The sequence below is a fragment of the Festucalex cinctus genome, chromosome 13 (assembly GCF_051991245.1).
Source record: "Festucalex cinctus isolate MCC-2025b chromosome 13, RoL_Fcin_1.0, whole genome shotgun sequence".
Lineage (NCBI taxonomy): Eukaryota > Metazoa > Chordata > Actinopteri > Syngnathiformes > Syngnathidae > Festucalex > Festucalex cinctus.
The window spans coordinates 9,121,719-9,135,928 of record NC_135423.1 but is presented as its reverse complement, the minus strand read 5'-3'; the positions used below and the strand labels follow the sequence as shown (position 1 = coordinate 9,135,928).

The 14,210-nt window shown below is 39.0% G+C and overlaps 1 protein-coding gene across 3 annotated transcripts in view; it reads left to right on the top strand.

Annotated features, from left to right (window-relative positions):
• The window catches only part of robo1 (roundabout, axon guidance receptor, homolog 1 (Drosophila)), a 240,658-nt gene that overhangs the window by 57,534 nt on the left and 168,914 nt on the right, over positions 1–14,210 (top strand). For 2 of the 3 annotated variants that reach the window (XM_077540951.1, XM_077540950.1), the window contains one exon: positions 6,474–6,563. The exons of the other annotated variant lie outside the window; for it this stretch is intronic. In XM_077540951.1, the coding sequence (XP_077397077.1) occupies positions 6,474–6,563 (90 nt within the window). The remainder of the gene's footprint in view (positions 1–6,473; positions 6,564–14,210) is intronic. 3 annotated transcript variants of the gene reach the window in all.

Below are 14,210 nucleotides of genomic sequence, written 5' to 3'. Positions count from 1 at the left end.
AATGGATGATTGCTTGCTCGATTTCTGGACAGCATAGTCAAAATATTCATAATAACCCAAAGTTGTCTTTATGATCATCTACAACAAGGACTCTTCTTTTATTTAGGCAAAGTCCTAATAGGAAGTTACAGTGGAAGTTACGCAATAATCGAACAATTGTTTTCTATTCCGTAATTATGTGGTCATGCGAAGGAGTCATGGCAGCGGATCAGGTGATTTCATGAGAGGAGGTTTCGGAAAGATAACGTGAGGTCACGTTGCGCAGTGTTACTCATGCTCGTCTTATCTTTGGAGGATGATTGGATTTAAATGAGTCTCGAAAGTCTTTTGAAAGAGGGAGAGAAAAAAAAAATGTGGCTTAACCTGTCAGCCACGGGAGACACTGAGTCGTCACGCCGTAAATCTCCATCCTGCCTTCATCCTGAATAATTTTCTTTAACTTTGCCCGAGGTGACAGACGTTTTTTTTTTTTTTCACTCTGCGACCTAATCAATTTCATCTCGGCGCACTTTGACGCATCGTTTGTCTTTGGTTTAGGATGACATCGCTATCAGCGCAACGCCAGAGGCGGCCCATGTCGTCGTCCCAGCTGCCTCGCCGACACAAAAGCGCGGGCTCGCATTCCTCGCCGCTTACTTCACGGCTCCTTTCTTGACCAAAAGAAAAGAAAAGTCCTTTGGTTCATCTTCGCGAGGGTTCAGAATGGGACTCGTGTTTTAATTCCTCTATTGAATTTGCGCAACAAAAGCAGCAGCATCGCCTACAATATATCACAAAATCCACGTAACTCAATATACTGTATAACAATGTGACAATACTTTATACATACGAAACTATACAATGAAGCTAAAAGTTCATCATCTTTGCTCCTATGCCATAAAAGATGATAAAATTCATCACCATATCCATAATTGATGCTGGTATTTTGAGCCCCCAGAAATTCCTTGACCACTTTAAAGTGTCTAACACTGTAGGGTCATCAGCAGTTAATCATCAGTATTGATAATAGCTGATAATAGCATTTCATAACAATATTAGAAGCTGGTATATCACCACTTTACCATCAGTTGGTTGAGAGTAGACATATTGGTCATTTTCATGAATATTGGTATCAGCCTTTTTTTTTTTTTTTTTTTAAATCTGACGGCCGATAAAAGGTAAATTTAAAACCAGCTAATTATTTCAATTTTCAGTTAACTTAATATGAGACACAGCTGACCCTGGGAACTTTCTGAACATTTTCTTTTTGTTCGACATTAAAACAAAGAAACGTGTTTCTAGTTTCCATTTCACTTTTGAAGACGTACTTATAATTTTTTTTTTTTTTTACATTTAAGATGAAGTATATTGTTTAAGATTTTAAAAAAAAAAAAAGCTACATTTTGGAATGTCTGAAAAATTGTTCAATAAGCATGAATGCTTAAAGACATTACAACAAAGTCAAGATTGGCATTTGTATTTAAAAAAAATTGACGGCAATATGTCCCCACCTTTTTCCTGAAAATGAATATCGGCTTCAAATATCGGTTATCGGCCTCCTTGTCTACTAATAATTGGCATCTGTATCGGCGCTGAAAAAAAAACATTGGTCTATCACCAATTGAGAAACATAAGATAAGTTAAATGGATGTGTTTGGACATGAAGAAAAAGCTCCATTTAGGGCCGATGTTGCATCTGAAAGACAATTTGCTGTGACTAAGACGTCTTTTGAAAGGTGTGTATGTCGATGTGTCCACACGTCGCAGCCAGGTGTCCTCATTGTGGATCTTTTAATTACAAGGCTGAATTTTGCGCTTCGACAAGATTAGCAGCAGCAGCCTTCTAACCCTGGAGGTGTTTTTCATGTCCTCGTCATGAGTCATACATACAAAACCACAGTGCAGATAGATGTCGTCTCTCCGTGGACTGCAAGACGTTTCCAATGAAAGACAAGAAAGAGGTTTGTATTTTGGGAGGAAAGAAAAAAACAAGGCAGTGATTGATTTTCCCGAAGAGGATTTCAACACAAAACATATGCGAGTCGCATTCGACGGAGGCATGTTTGTGCACATGTGCCTTATTAAAAAGTAGCATCACTGCACTTTGTCATTATCATCTTTTTAAAGGCCTCCTCAAATAACTCTCAACTTGTTTTCGGTCTTCATGGCACTTCCCTGCTGAAATGCAAAACTCAAACAGATCATCAGATTCATACGCTTTTAGTTTGAGAGTGCCACGAGGCTCTTTAAGGGACTTTAGCTGAAAGTCATATTTTCAATCACTCGAAAAACAGTTGGGTCAAAAATAACCCAACAGTGGGTCAAAAAATGGACCGGTCCGATATTTGTGTCAGTTCGACCTAACTTTCTGTGTTGTTTTGTACCCAAAAAAAGGGATCTTTTTGTATCAAATAACCCATAAAGTTGGGTCAGATCGTCTACTTGGGTCAGTTTGACCCAATTTTATGGATTGTTTTGCAATAAATAAATAAAATGAATGAATAAATAAATAAATACATCTTTTTTTTTTAAATAAGGTAATTTTGTATAAAACAACCCAAAAAGTGGGGTCAGATCTTCTACTTAGGTGAATAATTGGGCCATTTTGCATTTAAAAAAAATAAATAAATAAAAAATAAAAAATAGAAAATCGGGTCAAATTGACCCATAAAGTGGATCGGTCCTTTTTTTATTTATTTTATTTTATTTTATTTTATTTTATTTTATTTTATTTTATTTTATTTTATTTTATTTTATTTTATTTTATTTTTATTTAAAATAGAGTTGGGTTGAGTTGAGTTCTCATATTAGGTTTTCAAGCTTGGCTTAGGAATTTAAACTGAGGTCTAAAGCCTGGGTTCGGCAAAGGATTTTCAAACAAGGATTAGGATTTCAAAGTAGAATTTCAAATGTGGGCTAGTTTTTCAAACAAAAGTTTGGATTTCAAGCCTGAGTTGGGGTTTCAAAATAGGTAACATTTCAAGGCTGGGTTAAGGTTTCAAACAAGGAGCAGTGTTTCAAGAATTTCAAACCTGGGTTAGTGATGCAGACAATATTTAATTCTTCAAGGTAGGGTTTCAAGCCTAGATTTTGCTTTCAAATGGGGTTTAGTGTTTCAAATGGTTTCAAGCAAGGATTGCAATTTCAAGTCTGGTTTAGGGTTTTTGGATTTCAAATTTTATTTTCACTGTTTCTCTGTCTTTTTAGCTACAGACTTGTGATTTTGTTACACATTTGAAAATAGTTTTTGCTGCAATAATGGGCCAGTATGCTTTTGTATAGTTTGACATTTCTCCTTTTGACATATGCAGTTTTTTTTTTTTTTAATGTGACAGTAAAATATTTTTACAGTTTAGCAGATGAGTCTCGCTGCAGCTTAGAGGATTTCCGTGCGTAAATTTGTGGCGGGCTTATGGCAAGTCGCGAGACGACACGCACACACTGCCGTCAGCATCCACCAGCTGCGCCGCTGACGTCGTTTTCACCTTTGACCTTTGTAGGAAAAACTGATTTTTATTTTAATTTGTTCCCAAAACTACAACATGATTGAAATGGTTTGATTCACCTTGATTTAGCGTTGAAAACAAACCATGTGACGTTAGTCAGCGCTGTTTTTGTCGGACGTCTAATATTAATAACAAATGAAATATTGAGTGTAATAAACATAACGGCTGGCGGATTCTCGACTGTACTCTTGTTGATGTGAAAAGTCCAATTAATAATTGAAGCAAGAACATAAAAAGCCAGAAGAATTACATTTTTAATAAATGTTGGCGAGAAGCCTACACGTTTTATGAATAAATTGTCTCAATTTAATATTTATTTTGCATGATATAATTAAATTTGACTCTGATCCTGTTCCAGTTGATTTTATAACTATGAGCAGACACACAATTTGAATGAGAAATGTTTGCTTGCCACGCTTATGGTGAATTGGGTTGCAAGCAAGTTTTAGAGTTTGCTTTCAAAGTAGGGTTTCAAACAAAGGATGGGGTTTCAAATTAGGATTTTAAAGTAGGGTTTCCATTCAGGGTTGGTATATTACATGTAGGTTTCGAGCCAGGGAGAGGTTTTCAAATGAGGGTTTCAAGCCTGGGTTAGGGTTTCAAAGTAAGGCTTTCATCCAGGTTTGATGTTTTAAATTAGGGTTTTAAGCCATCTTTTGTTTCAATTCGGATTTCAATGTTTTCCATTTGTCAAATCTTGTACTGCATTCATTTATTTGTTGAGCACATTAAACAAAATCTTATCTGTCACTTCAATCCAGGGTCGTCTCCTTGACAACCGAGTACGGTTATATTACCAAAAAAAAGAAAAAAAAAGAAGTAAGCGAGATAGTGGTTAGGCATCGAGGATGAAGTCATGAAGACGTTGCGCTTCTCTTGATCTATTTTGGGTTGTGACAAGTGTGAACACAAACCTGCTGGTGTCGCGCTCCAACAGTCAGACATGTGCTGCTGCTTTTATCTCATCTCGTCTGTTCCTTCGGACACACTTTCACTCACTTGGTGTGTGTGTGTGTGTGTGTGTGCGTGTGCACGCGTGTATGTGCGCCTGGTGACAAGTCAGGCACAGCATGAAGCCTTTGCTTGCAGCACGCCGGGTTCTTCGAGCGTCTTTTGTGTGTTTTTCAAATCTTTATAAAAAAAAAAAAAAGTACTTGTTTTGTATCACTTTTATTTAATACTTAGCATATTGCTGTTTGTCAAATTGCGACGAGCCAGTTCTAAATGTTAAACCAATTGTTTCACTTTCCAAATAGTGAGTCACGAGTAGAAAAAAAAACAAAAAGACAAAAAGATATTTTTTGACTTGGCTTCTGCTTTAATTCTTTGAAACTGCCAATGTGGAGTAAACATTTTTTTTTTACTGGCTGGTGCGTTTGAATGGGTTTAAATGAGGGGTGTCAAAATTAGTGTGTTAATTTTGAGTTAATTTAAAGCTCCTTTAACACCACTTATTTCTTTAACATGCGATTAATAACCATCCTTTACTTGGAAAGCTTGTACTGGGGGAATTCCAGTTGCAATGCAGCAGACATGTCCACGTCAATATTTAGCAGTAATAAATGTAATAATAATGCATGCATTTGTGGAGACTGGGGTCTTTTACAATTTTAAAAATGTGCAAAATTTCAAGTTTTTCATAATAAATATTAGATAGCTCTTAATATGAAAAGAAAAATTCACTCAGCTGTCACCAATGCCTTACAAATGCAATTATGCCCTCTAGTGGCAGAAAATGACCTCAACACAAATCAATATTACACTCGGTTTTTTTTCCGTAGTTTTTATTTTAACTCAATTTTATGAATTACTATGAAATTACTGTATCAATGACTAAAAGATGCAGCCATATTTCTGCTTAACATTTTTTCCACTTTTATGTTAAGAGTGAAAGCTTGCAATTGTGAGTTACCTATTGAAGCTCTGCAATTAATTACAATTAAAAATTTTAATCACCTGACACCCCTAATTTAAATACATCTGAACGTACTCGCAAATACGCTCAAACATACTGACAAATTTATTCCAACGTACTTGCAGGCTAAATGCTACAAACATAGCACCTTCCCCATAATGCCACTGGGTATTCGCACAAGCGCGAGTGGCAAAAAAATTTGGCCCACATTATACCAATATGTCCGAAAATTAAGTAAAAAAGGTTGTTTTATTCGTGACCATGGAACGAAAAGTAGACCACAGCATGGGCACGTGTGCGTGTCATGTATGTGTCATGTGATGATGCACGTCACCACTTACTCATGATAACTGCCACCTTGCACAATAGAAATCAACAGAAGGAGAGTGAGTATCCGCCCTCAGTGGTCACACTCGGCCGATCTCAAGTGCTCTCCAGTGAAATTTGCCGTCTGGCCGCCTGCTGTCCATCACAAGTCAAGCCCGACCTCATTGAGCAGACAAATGCACGGGACAGATTGACACTCGCTGAGGTGCAAATTGAGGGGGGGGGGGTCGGGTAGTCCCTGAAATGAACCCGTCTCGACCCACAAAGAGATTTAGCACGGCTGTGTGCGATTGGTCCCGCCCTCGCGCCGCCTGTCAGGCTGAAGATGACACAAAAGTCGCCATCAAAGGAGTCTGATTAGCAATTAATGATGCATAATTGTATTTGCATCAAGACCCTTTTCTGTGTGTGCGTGTTGTCAATCATTTTAAGCGTCAGTCTGCCCCCTCAGCCCCCTTGTGTGGGGCGCAGCCACTTATTGATACACTGGACTGTTTTCGCACTCACTTGGACGTCAAGCGGCGACAGGACACGACGGCAACCTCCTGCCGAGACGCTCAACGACATCATCGCAACTCCCAATTACACATTAGATGCATTTTTCTTGACGGTCGGGATGGATAATTGGCAAGGATGGAGCCTGTGTTTGCTCTGGGCCTGCATCGCGGGTGCGGCGGGCAACGGGCACCCGGGTTCTCTTCAAGTGGCGTCCGGGTTCTCAGTCCCTGTGGTGTTATTGTTGACAGAGACGGGAGTGGCGCAGGACGGTGCGCGAGAGGGTCCGACGGCAGCTCCCACCTCGGGACACGGCGATGACAACTCTTTGGGCTACACAGGTACCGGATGACGTGCTTTGGCGTCGTCATCATCCGTGTTATTTGTTGCTTATGTCACTGTTGTACGAGTATTTGCCTTTCTACATTTAGACTAGAGGTGTAAAGAAGACTTCAGTCAAATGACTAAACTAGGCAGAGAATTATTACACTCTGAGTGAAAACAGCTGGGTCAAAATGAACACAAATTGGGGTCAAAAGGGGACAGGCCTAACTTTTTTTGAGTTACTCTATTAACCCAAAAAATTGGCTCAAATAAATAACTCGCAAAACAACCCAAACAAATTGGATTGCCTTGTGGGTTATTAATTTAATTTCACCCAACATTTTGGGTTAAATAACTAAAAGTTGGGTCGGTTCATTTTTGACCCAATTCAATTGTGTTATTAAATTAACCCAAAAAGATGAGGCAAATAAATAACCCACAAAACAACCCCAAATAATTGGGTTGCCTTGTGGATTATTAATTTAGTTTAACTGAAGTTTTTGGGTTAACTCAAGTGGGGCATTTCATTTTTGACCCAATTCAATTGGGTTATTAAATTAACCCAAAAAGATGAGTCAAATAAATCACCCACAAAACAACCCCAAATAATTGGGTTGCCTTGTGGGTAATTAATTTAATTTAACCCAAGTTTTTGGGTTGACTCAAAGTTGGGGACGTTCATTTTTGACCCAATTCAGTTATTCAATTAATCCAAAAAGTTGGGTGCAATGAATAACCCACAAAACAACACAAAATTAGGTTTCTTCATGGTTAATAATTTCATTTGACCAAATTCAGTTATTCAATTAATCCAAAAAGTTGGGTGCAATTAATAACCCATAAAACAACACAAAATTGGACTTCTTTGTAGGTTAATAATTTCATTTGAACCAATTCAATTAATCCAAAAAGTTGGGTGCAATGAATAACCCACAAAACAACACAAAATTGGGTTTCTTCGTGATTAATAATTTCATTTGAACCAACGTTTTGGGCTAAATAACTCAAGAAGTTGGGTCGGTTCATTTTAGACCCAATTCAATTGGGTTTTTACTCAACTCAGCTCAAATTTATTTATATAGCTTAACCCCAAATTTGACCAAATTCAGTTATTCAATTAATACAAAAAGTTGGGTGCAATTAATAACCCATAAAACAACACAAAATTGTTTTTTGTTTTTTTTGTAGGTTAATAATTTAATTTGAACCAACGTTTTGGGCTAAATGACTCAAGGCGCTGGGTTGGCTCATATTTAGGTTACTTATGACTCAACTGTTTTCAGAGTGTAAGCATGTATGACGATGCTAACCGCTAACACGCTAAACCAGACTTTTCTTTAAATGATAGTTTCACTGATAGTATTTAATGGCGCCACAAATTCATTCCTAATCCAGCCATTTTTAATCCCATCAGCGCATGAGAATGAAGCCAATCGATCGGGGCCGCTCGGCGAGTTGGAAATGAGCCTGATGCGTCCTAATACCCCGCGAGCGCTCGCTTCAGGGAACGCTGACGCAATCTGGACAGCTGTCGCTTTTAAGCGGCCGCTGGAGCGGAGCGGCGCTGACGGGCATTAGCGGGGACGTGTCTGAGGTCGACTCGTCTCATGTTTGATTGCGACTCCTCTCTGACCTTTGCTTGATATCAAAGTGAACGTGATGGCGTATCACAAGGCTGCTTAGTCTTTGTCGGCTCATTGGCTCGTGAACGTGTGAGGGGATTGAAAGCAAGGCTGCCAATCAATCCGCTTGTGCGGAAGGCCAAGTGTCCGCCCGAATAGCGGAAATCCGCAAGGAATAGACCCGATAAGGTTTGTAATTGTCTTTGACCAGTGACAACCAGTCGTAATCGTGATTGATTTCCAAACAAAGCTTTGTGTTTCAAATAATGGTTTTAAGAGGTATGGTTAAACAAGTTGTATTTAAAATGAGGATTTCAAGGCTTGTGTTTGTGATTCAAGATACGTTAGTGTTTCAAATTGGGCTTTCAAGGCGGGGTCAGGGGTATAAATTCAATTTAGGTTTTCAAGACAGGATTGCGATTTCAACATCGGATTAGGGCTTTAAATAGTGCTGTTCCAATACTGTTTTTTGGCTCCCGATACCGATACCGATACTGATACCCAGCTTTGCAGTATCGGCCGATACCATACCGATACTTGCGTTTGTTTTTTTTCCCTCAACATGAAAAAGCTGTCCTGCCATTGGTTCAGAGCATTCAAGGGCCAATAGGATATCTTAGATCGACATGCAGTGAACATGTCACATATCAGCGAATGTCGTGCACGAGCAAGACACAAGATGCTGCATCCAAAATCCTATATTAGCGTTGGAATTAATGGTATCGGCATGTTACTTGTGAGTAGTCACCGATACCGATACCACTGTTTTAATGCAGTATCGGCACCTCTGCTGATACCAGTATTGGTATCGGAACAACACTAGCTTTAAACAATGGTTAGGGTGTGAAGTCAGGTTTTAGAGTTTCAAAGGAAAGTTTCAAGCCAGCGTTTGAGTTTCAAACAAGGGCTAGGGCCAGTGTTAAGGCTTCAATTTAAGGTTCCAAGCCTGGGTTAGGGTTCCAAATGAGCTTCAAGCCAGAAACCGGGATTAGGGTCTCAATTAAAGGGTTCAAGTTAACGTTTCAAGACAGAAGTTTCTTTCTCCGGTTTCAGACAAAGGTTAGGGTTTCAAACAAGTGTTAGGGTTTCCGAATGGTTTTGTAAGGTGAGCCTGACTGAATTTGGCAAGACTTTGAAAGCTTTCATGCCTCCCTCCAAATTGTTTTGCAGCCATTCCCATTCATAATGAATGAGAGCCACAAGCTAACGCACACGCGGCACACAGCTTTGTTCCTTTTATCGACGTGAGAGGCCGAGCGTGACTTCACAGGGAATATTTACGACTCCGTCGCCACTGCGAAGCACAAAAGAACCACGCTGAACGCAGAGACTTTTTTTTTTTTTTTTTTTTGTCAGGTTGCGAGCATCACGAAGGGTGTGGATGATCAATGAACGGAGAAAGAAAGCTGACATGTTGTTGGGAGTAAATTCAGAAAGCACCAAAATGGAGAACTAACAATGTCCATCTACAGTGTAAGGCGAGTTTAAGGCAGGGGTCTGCAACCTGCGGATCTTTAGTCCCTCCCTGGTGACTCCCTGTGGATATCTAAAAACATACCTAATTTACATAATTATTTTCATTTTTTTAGATAAACTATTACTTAAATGAATTAATGATTTAGATTTTAAAAAATGTCAGTCCAAGTGTGTAAATTGTCAAAAAGAGAGACTAAAGATTATGTTTTTAAATACATAAAAATATCCAAAAAGGAAGAGGAAAACCAGAAAATTACCATAAATATAATGTACACGCAATCCCTCAACCCCCCCCCCCCCACCCCCCCCCCCAAAAAAAAAAACTGAAAATGAAGGAAACATTCAAAAAGTAACTATAAAATGCACAAAAACAAAAGAAACCCAAACATCGCCATATAATGTATACAAAATTGCCAAAAAGTTAGACAATTGGTATTAAAAAAGCAGAAAAAAAACAAAAAGGAGCCAAAAAATGTCCTAAAAAGATGCAGAAAATTACCTTATGTCCATAAAATTGCCAAACATGTTAGAAATTTGACAGAAGGTAGAAAAGTGTAAAAATGTATGAAGAATAAAGTCTGAGAATAAATAAATAAAAAAAAAAAAAGAAGCAGAAGACAAAAGGGAGAAGAAAATGAATCTCAACACTAACACACTGTCCAAAGGTTTTGCGGCTCCAGACAGATTATTTTTTTTATATTTGGCGTAAAATTGATTTTTTTTTTTTTTTTTCTTTTAATACAATAAACATTGCTGACCCCTGGCCTAAGGAGATGCTGAGCTGCTGCATTTGTTCGCCTCGGATTTCAAAGTAGGGTTTAAAGCCAGGGTTAAGTTAGGGGCAAAAGCCAGGTTAGGATTTCAAACAAAGGTTTAGAAGTAGAATTTCAAGCCAGGGGTGTAAGGGCTGCAATAATGCTTAAAGGTTTCAAATCCAGGTTTTATTGAATTGTTATGGGTTTGCATCATAGTTAGGGTTCCAAAGTAGGGTTTCAAGCCAGGGTTAAGGTTTCAAGGCAGGGATATGGTTTCATTGGTTTCTAGTCTCTCCATGCTGCCCGTCTCCACAACATTGACGATATTTCTTCACGACAAGCTTCTCGTAGCCTCGCTCAGCAGAGCTCGTCGTCTGCCATGGCAACCGCACTCAAGCTAACCCGGACGAGACAACGGGGATTCTTGTTCCCCTTCCAATTTCATTCTCATCTCCCCCATTGACGCGGGTTACTTTAGTTTAGTTTGGGGAAGGGCTCGATTAGAAATGGACGTGAGTGTTTGGGGTCTGTTCAAAACGGTCTCTTTCTTGTGAAAGGTACAATTTATCGAGGGGCTAGTTTTGTTATATAGTTTGCTTTGTTGACGTGTACAGTATGCAGTTATAAAAGCCTTAGGTAGTGTTTTAAGGCTTCTTTTATATTTTTTATGTACAGACAAGGTTTTATATAGTTACATTGTTTATTGTTTCTATTTGTGGATTAAAGTTTTGCTACTTTTGATTAAATTATTGTAACTCTGTGACACCCTTAGTAACAAAGGCAATCAGTCCTATATATAATGGCATGTAAGGGCGATTGGAGTTACAGTTGATTGACAATAAGATCAAATGATATGGATTCTCTTTATTAATGGGCTGATTGTGTGGGCCGTTGCCTGCGTGATTTTGAAATGTGGTGTGGGCACCTGCCTGCCGATTCCGATTCTCGGCCCGAAATACAGGACGGCGCATCGGGAATTGTCCCGCACCTCCAGATGGACCAGTCCGGGCCTGGTTGTAGTTAATGAGGGTTTCAGGCCAGAGTCAGAGTGTCAAGTCAGGATTTGAATTCAGGTTTCAAGTCTTGTATTGGGTTTTGAACAAAGGGGAGTGTTTCAAGAAAGTGATAGGGCTTTTCGCGACAGTGAATATCATCGGATGCTGGTGGGAGGCAATAAATGGAGGAAGGTGGGGTCAGAAAGGGAGGGTTGGCGGTTTCGTTGTCGTAAATCTGAGCAGCACCTGCTCCCCCGACTGGGCGCGTGGTGTGAGGTCAGCACCAGCCGATATCCCACCGCTCATATTTATCACGCTCATCGCAGCGCCAGTTTGTTTTGGCAGCTGCGCCGACAGAAAAAGAAAAGAGAGAAGAGGCGTTTTATTTTTCATGCGGGGGTGCGGTGGGATGGGGGGGGGGGGGGGGGGGGGTGTTCAGTCCCGTTGGTCCCGTCAAGGCATCGACTACAAGAGGATTAAAACTCTTGTAGCGTTTTCTGGGAAGTTTGGTTTCAGATGTAACTCCCCGTTAGCAGACCTCAGGCAAATGTGCCGTCAGTCGAGCTTTACACGATGTAAAAGTTTCAGTTTGAAAGTTTCGATTGCTCGCTCGATTGTCATCGCAACCTTTGGATGACCTGACCTCCTTTTACAGGTCTTTAAACTTGCTTGACCAGCCATCTTAGAAAACATGACACATGAGAGTTCTGTTAAGCCTGAATCCCACTGAGGGATGAACGTTTGCGATGCTAGCGAATGTTGTTTTTACCTTAGGCTTCACTCAAGGTCACAACGTTTCCTAAACCTTCTCTAACATTCTCAAAAGTTTTAATAGTTTCCTAAACAGTCTTAAAGCTGTATCCCACTGTGGGATGAACGTTTGCAATGTTAGCGAATGTTCATTTCACATCAGGGGGCATTAAAATTTGCACCGCTTCCTAAACATTCTCAAAACAGTCTTAATGGTTCTCTAATCAGTATTTAATGGTCTTTATTGTTGCAAGGAAATGCTGAACATGTTGGAATGTTTTTTTTTTTTTTTGCAACAATAAAGTCCATTAAGATTGTTTAGGAAACTATTAACTCATTTGCTCCAAATAACGTGTAAATACGTTTTTTTTGTCCCAAAGACGTATTTATGTCTTTTTTTTTTTTCTTTTTTTTTATGTTAGAGCATACAGAAGGCTTTGATGCAGCCTCTCAACTGCAAAGAACGGTTGCAGAAATGGTAGTTATTACACAAACGGCCAGCAGGTGGCAGCAGAGCAAAGTAGATCAACCAGGACCATCTCAAAAAAAAAAAGCTAAATTACTTATAATTTTAAATAATTTGTGAAAATTGATGGAACTTAGCTCTCTTCTAATGCTAATTTCTGCAAAACGGAAACAGATAGAATCATACTTTTTTTCCCGATGAAAGAAGAGACTTTGATCTTTCTTTTGGTAGGTTCCATGCTTTTATAGCAATTGAACACAATATTCTGTGGGACTTGCAAAATCAGTCAAAATCCAGAAAAACAGCCGGCAGCGAACAGGATTGCTTCTGTGAAAACGGCTGGGAGTGAATGAGTTAAGCATAACATCAAAATTGTCTTCACTACACATTCTCAATATTGATTCATTCTAAATGCAGTATACAATGTACACATTATTTCGTACATGTTAAGATCACCAACCCGCCGTCAGGGCACATTTGTAATCTGACGTTTTTCCTACTGGTGCTTCTTGGAGGCTCCCTCGACGTGCAATCAGAGATGATTTGTTGCCTCTTTTAGCAATGGCCCTCACCGACAGAAATACAATCTACCTTTTCCCAAGGTCGTCTGCCGTCTCCTCCCCACCTCTAATTAATGTCTGCCTCGCCCGCCTTCACTCCTTGTCCATACCAGACTGACACGCAAGAGGAGGAGGCGTCAAGGCCATGCGTATAAATCAGATATCATTCCTACAGGAAGTTGTAAAGGGAAACACTTTTGTTTGTTGACAGAGATGGAATACATCTTGCAAAAAGAGGCAGTGAGGATGAGGAAGCACTGAAATATTGCTGGGTGAACCTGAAACCTGTTTTACTTGACAGCATGAAATTTGGTAATCACTCACGTTTATCATAAATAGACGCACAAAAGGTTTTAAGTACTAATGCCCAAAATGACACAGGAGCAACAAATTGGCGATGTTTAATCGTAAAGAATTTGACTTTTTGTGATTGAGAGAACACCAAAATTTATGGAATAATTGAAATAAGTAGGAGCATCAGTATTAACATTTTTAATCGGAATTAAGCGCGTGACTTCAATATTTAACTCACGATTAATCACAAATTTTATACATGTTTCAGATGTACATAAAATGTAAAATAAAATGTTTTTTTCTAAGTTTTCATACACTTGTTATGGTAGAAGTTGAAACTAATAGAAATATGACTGCATCTTTTAGTAATTGATAAAATAATTCAAGTTCAAATGAAAAAGATGTGATTATTGTAAAAAAAAACAAAAAAAAACAAATGTGATATTGATTTGTGTTTGGGTCATTTTTCTGCCACTAGATGGTGCATTTTTCTTTATAGAAGAGCTATCCAATCTTTAACATGCAGTAACTTGTGAAATTGTGCACACTTTTAAAATCGTAAAATACAACTTCACCACAGTCTCCACAAATATATGCATTATTATTAAATTGATAACTGCTAAATTTTGATTTGGATGTGTCTGCTGCGTTACGACTGGAATTCCCCCAGTACAGGCTTTCCAAGTAAGGGGCGGTCACTAATCGCGCTAAAAAAAAAAAATAGTGGCATTAAAGGAACTTTAAAT